The 6,000-nt window shown below is 51.1% G+C and overlaps 1 protein-coding gene across 1 annotated transcript in view; it reads left to right on the plus strand.

Moving 5' to 3' along the window:
- Positions 1 to 4,863, plus strand: part of LOC144489256 (vigilin-like) — a gene marked incomplete at both ends in the record, with an annotated part of 49,295 nt that extends 44,432 nt beyond the window's left edge. Inside the window, 2 exons of the mRNA XM_078207124.1 lie at positions 3,107 to 3,246; positions 4,759 to 4,863. Of these exons, the coding sequence (XP_078063250.1) occupies positions 3,107 to 3,246; positions 4,759 to 4,863 (245 nt within the window). The remainder of the gene's footprint in view (positions 1 to 3,106; positions 3,247 to 4,758) is intronic.
- Between the last annotated feature and the right edge of the window lie 1,137 nt (positions 4,864 to 6,000).

Raw genomic sequence — 6,000 nt, forward strand, 5'->3', positions numbered from 1 at the left:
CTTAGTGTCCAAAGATGTGCGGGTTAGGTGAATTGGCCGTGCCAAATTGCCTCTTAGTGTCCAAAGATGTGCAGGTTAGGTGGATTGGCCATGCTAAATTGTCCCTTAGTGTCCAAAGATGTGCAGGTTAGGTGGATTGGCCATGCTAAATTGCCTCTTAGTGTCCAAAGATGTGCAGGTTAGGTGGATTAGCTGGGGCGGCACGGTAGCACAGTGGTTAGCACTGCTGCTTCACAGCTCCAGGGTCCCGGGTTCGATTCCCGGCTCGGGTTACTGTCTGTGTGGAGTTTGCACATTCTCCTCGTGTCTGCGTGGGTTTCCTCCGGGTGCTCCGGTTTCCTCCCACAGTCCAAAGATGTGCGGGTTAGGTTGATTGGCCAGGTTAAAAATTGCCCCGTAGTATCCTGAGATGCGTAGGTTAGTGGGATTAGCGGGTAAAAATGTGGCGGTGGGGCCTGGGTGGGATTGTGGTCGGTGCGGACTCGATGGGCCGAATGGCCTCCTTCTGCACTGTAGGGTTTCTATGATTCTATGATTGGCCATGCTAAATTGCCCCTTAGTGTCCAAAGATGTGCAGGTTAGGTGGATTGGCCGTGCTAAATTACCCCTTAGTGTCCAAAGATGTGCAGGTTGGGTGGATTGGCCATGCTAAATTGCCCCTTGGTGTCCAAAGATGTGCAGGTTGGGTGGATTGGCCATGCTAAATTGCCTCTTAGTGTTACCCTCAACTCAGTTTTAAATCTCTCGACCTATACCCTGTGACCTCTTGTTCCAGATTGCCCCCACGGGGGAAACATTTGGTCTACGTTTACTCTGATCAATCCCTTTTAGAATTTTACATCCCTCGATCAGATCCCCGCTCATCCTTCGAAACTCCAGCGAGTACAAGTCCCAAACTGTTTAATCTCTCCTCATACGTCAACCCCTTCCAACCCTGGAATCAATCTAGAACATAGAACAGTACAGCACAGAACAGGCCCTTCGGCCCACGATGTTGTGCCGAGCTTTATCTGAAACCAAGATCAAGCTATCCCACTCCCTATCATCCTGGTGTGCTCCATGTGCCTATCCAATAACCGCTTAAATGTTCCTAAAGTGTCTGACTCCACTATCACTGCAGGCAGTCCATTCCACACCCCAACCACTCTCTGCGTAAAGAACCTACCTCTGATATCCTTCCTGTATCTCCCACCATGAACCCTATAGTTATGCCCCCTTGTAACAGCTACATTCACCCGAGGAAATAGTCTTTGAATCTGGTGAACCTCCTCTGAACTGCCTCCAATACCACCCCATCCTTCCTCCAATAAAGAGACCAAAACTGGACGCCGTACTCCAGATGTGGCCTCACCAACACCCCAATACAATGACAACAAACACTTCTTTACTTTTATACTCCAGTCCCTCTGCTGTAAATCCCACTTGCCTTTTTAAATTACCTGCTGCACCTGCATACCGACACTCTGCGATCCATGAACACAGACGCCCAGATCCCTCTGCCCCGGAAGCATTTTGAATCTGCTTTCCATTTAGGTTATAATCTGCCTTTCCATATGTTCAGCCTGAGCCCGGAACATTATGTCTCAGCGGGCAGGAATGCAGGAGGGTTGGAAACGAGTTGGGTCCAGCCCTGGTGAGGCCCTGTCTTGAACATAGAACAGTACAGCACAGAACAGGCCCTTCGGCCCACGATGTTGTGCTGAGCTTTATCTGAAACCAAGATCAAGCTATCCCACTCCCTATCATCCTGGTGTGCTCCATGTGCCTATCCAATAACCGCTTAAATGTTTCTAAAGTGTCTGACTCCACTATCACTGCAGGCAGTCCATTCCACACCCCAACCACTCTCTGCGTAAAGAACCTACCTCTGATATCCGTCCTGTATCTCCCACCACGAACCCTATAGTTATGCCCCCTTGTAATAGCTCCATCCACCCGAGGAAATAGTCTTTGAACGTTCACTCTATCTATCCCCTTCATCATTTTATAAACCTCTATTAAGTCTCCCCTCAGCCTCCTCCGCTCCAGAGAGAATAGCCCTAGCTCTTGTTTTAATTCATTCCTGGGACATGGGCGTCGCTGGCTGGTCCAGCATTTATTCCCCATCCCTAGTTGCCCCTTGGAGGGCAGTTGAGAGTCAACCACATTGGCTGTGGCTCTGGAGTCACGTGTAGGCCAGACCGGGGTAAGGACGGCAGATTTCCTTCCCTAAAGGACATCAGTGAAACCCAGAAGATAAATCGCTGGAAAATCGAACATCGAAAGGCTCTTTCTCTGCCTTTTAGCGTTGACAAAGGATCATCTGGACTCGAAACGCCCGCTCCTTCCTCTCCTTACAGATGCTGCCAGACCTGCTGAGATCTTCCAAAGTTAAAGTTTATTTATTAGTGTCACGAGTCGGCTTACATTTACGCCGCAATGAAGTTACTGTGAGAATCCCCTGGTCGCCGCACTCCTGGCGCCTGTTCGGGTAACACTGAGGGAGAATTTAGCACGGCCCAATGCACCCTAACCAGCACGTCTTTCGGACTGGGGGAGGAAACCGGAGCACCCGGAGGAAACCCACGCAGACACGGGGGGAGAACGTGCAGACTCCGCACAGACAGTGACCCCGAGGCCGGGAATCGAACCCGGGTCCCTGGCGCTGTGAGGCAGCAGTGCTAACCACTGTGCCACATTCTCTCTTTCGGTTTCAGATTCCAGCATCCGCAGTAATTTGCTTTATCATGAGTGAACCAGATGGGTTTTTCCGACAACGGGTCACCAGTAGATTCTTAATTCCAAATTTCTTTTTATTGAATTCAAATTCCACCGTCTGCCGTGGCGGGGATTGGAACCCGGGTCCCCCAGAACATTAGCTGAGTTCCTGGATTAATAGTCGAAGCGATAATACCACTTAGGCCGAGGCCTCCCTCTTTCCTCGCTCCAAGATGCCGAGAGTGTCCTGGTAGCCATCTTGACACTGGATGCAGGAGCAGTTGCGAAGGGCAGAATGGACTCTCTTCGCCGCTAGGGTGTCGATCTAGTGTAGCTCCCTCTCTCTCTCTCTCTCTGTGTGTGTGGTGTTGTGACCCCCTACCCCCCGTGCTGGTTTCTCCCTGTTCAGCAGGTCCAGACTTGCATCCCCAGGAAAATGGCGACCTGAACCCTGACCTCAGGGAGGCGGAGCCCGCTCCCAGGAAGTGTGACGTCATCGCCGTGTCCGGCCGAAAAGAGAAGTGCGAGGGCGCTCGCGAGGCGCTGCTGGTAGGTGACCGGGAATCGCGGCGGGAGCCCTTGAGAAGGCGAATTACCCCAGGACCCCGAGGCAGAGCGGTTCACAGGGACAGTATCAGGGTTAACAGGGACTGTGGGAGAACCCCCAACCTTTTTGTGATTTGATTTATTATTGTCATGTGTATTGGGATACAGTGAAAAGTATTGTTTCTTGCGCGCTATACAGACAAAGCATACCGTTCATAGAGTACATAGGGGGGAAGGATTTGCATTATTATTGTCACATGTATGGGGATACAGTGAAAAGTATTGTTTATTGTGCGCTATACAGACAGAGCATACCGTTCATAGAGAAGGAAAGGAGAGGGTGCAGAATGTAGTGTTACAGTCATAGCTAGGGTGTAGAGAAAGATCAACTTAATGCGAGGTAGGTCCATTCAAAAGTCTGACAGCAGCAGGGAAGAAGCTGTTCTTGAGTCGGTTGGTGCGTGACCTCAGACCTTTGTGTCTTTTTCCCGATGGAAGAAGGTGGAAGAGAGAATGTCCGGGGTGTGTGGGGTCCTTAATTCTGCTGGCTGCTTTTCCCGAGGCAGCGGGAAGTGTAGACAGAGTCAATAGATGGGAGGCTGTGCTCTGCCTTGCTTTAAGGCTACCCCCAAGTTTCATTCAGCACTTAGGCTAAATCGCAACCCGTGCAGAGGGAGCTTTACTCTGTATCTAACCCCGTGCTGTACCTGTCCTGGGATTGTTTGATGGGGGACAGTGTAGAGGGAGCTTTACTCTGTATCTAACCCCGTGCTGTACCTGTCCTGGGAGTGTTTGATGGGGACAGTGTAGAGGGAGCTTTACTCTGTATCTAACCCCGTGCTGTACCTGTCCTGGGAGTGTTTGATGGGGGACAGTGTAGAGGGAGCTTTACTCTGTATCTAACCCCGTGCTGTACCTGTCCTGGGATTGTTTGATGGGGGACAGTGTAGAGGGAGCTTTACTCTGTATCTAACCCCGTGCTGTACCTGTCCTGGGAGTGTTTGATGGGGGACAGCGTAGAGGGAGCTTTACTCTGTATCTAACCCCGTGCTATACCTGTCCTGGGAGTGTTTGATGGGGTGACAGTGTAGAGGGAGCTTTACTCTGTATCTAACCCCGTGCTGTACCTGTCCTGAGAGTGTTTGATGGGGGACAGCGTAGAGGGAGCTTTACTCTGTATCTAACCCCGTGCTGTACCTGTCCTGCGAGTGTTTGATGGGGGACAGCGTAGAGGGAGCTTTACTCTGTATCTAACCCCGTGCTGTACCTGTCCTGGGAGTGTTTGATGGGGGACAGTGTAGAGGGAGCTTTACTCTGTATCTAACCCCGTGCTGTACCTGTCCTGGGAGTGTTTGATGTGGGACAGTGTAGAGGGAGCTTTACTCTGTATCTAACCCCGTGCTGTACCTGTCCTGGGAGTGTTTGATGGGGGACAGTGTAAAGGGAACCTCATCTTAAGTTGTATGTTAGTTGACTGGTTATCCCAGAGTCTGACACAGCTTTTGTTCTGCCCAGGCCCTGGTCCCAGTCACTGTGAATGTGGAAGTTCCCTTTGATCTGCATCGATATATCATTGGACAAAAGGGCAGCGGTATTCGCAAAATGATGGAGGAGTATGAGGTAAGGCCAGAACTGATGGGCCGAATGGCCTGAGACTATGCTGTATTGCTCTACCCAATGTGTCGTCAGCTATTTAAGTCATTGTGCAAGTCTTTAGTATTGTGATGCTCCACAGTTACATTGAGGTATTTATTCATTCGTGTCACAAGTAGGCTTACATTAACACTGCAATGAAGTTACTGTGAAAATCCCCCTCGTCGCCACACTCCTGTTTGGGTAACACTGAGGGAGAATTTAGCATGGCCAATGCACCCTAACCAGCACGTCTTTCGGACTGTGGGAGGAAACCGGAGCACCCGGAGGAAACCCACGCAGACACGGGGAGAACGTGCAGACTCCGCACAGACAGTGACCCCAAGCCGGGCATCGAACCCGGGTCCCTGGCGCGGTGAGGCAGCAGCGCCAACCACTGTGCCACCCCTGTCTCTCTTCCCAATCGTTGAAACGGCACATAAGAAAGATATACCTTGTCAGTCTGACGCAGGTTCGAACTCGCCAGAGGAAGGTTTTGGCCTGATTAGTGTGAGGCAGAAAGATCTCGGATGTTACATGCCAACCACTCTCTGCACGTCAAAGGTGTTTTTTCCATATACAAACACCACAAGGGCAGCACGGTGGCACAGCGGGTCAGTGCTGCTGCCTCACAGCGCCAGGGACCCGGGTTCGATTCCCGGCTTGGGGTCACTGTCTGTGTGGAGTCTGCACGTTCTCTCCGTGTCTGCGTGGGTTTCCTCCGGGTGCTCCGGTTTCCTCCCACAGCCCAAAAGATGTACGGGTGAGGTGGACTGGCCATGTTAAATTGCCCCTTAGTGTCCAAAGATGTGTAGGTTAGGTGGATTGGCCGTGCTAAATTGCCCCTTAGTGTCCAAAGATGTGCAGGTTAGGTGGATTGGCCATGCTAAATTGCCCCTTAGTGTCCAAAGATGTGGAGGTTAGGTGGATTGGCCATGCTAAATTGCCCCTTAGTGTCCAAAGATGTGCAGGTTAGGTGGATTGGCCATGCTAAATTGCCCCTGAGTGTCCAAAGACGTGCTGGTTAGGTGGATTGGCCATGCTAAATTGCCCTTTAGTGTCCAAAGATATGCAGGTTAGGTGGATTGGCCATGCTAAATTGCCCCTTAGTGTCCAAAGCTGTGT

Source organism: Mustelus asterias, unplaced genomic scaffold, assembly GCF_964213995.1.
Source record: "Mustelus asterias unplaced genomic scaffold, sMusAst1.hap1.1 HAP1_SCAFFOLD_2065, whole genome shotgun sequence".
Lineage (NCBI taxonomy): Eukaryota > Metazoa > Chordata > Chondrichthyes > Carcharhiniformes > Triakidae > Mustelus > Mustelus asterias.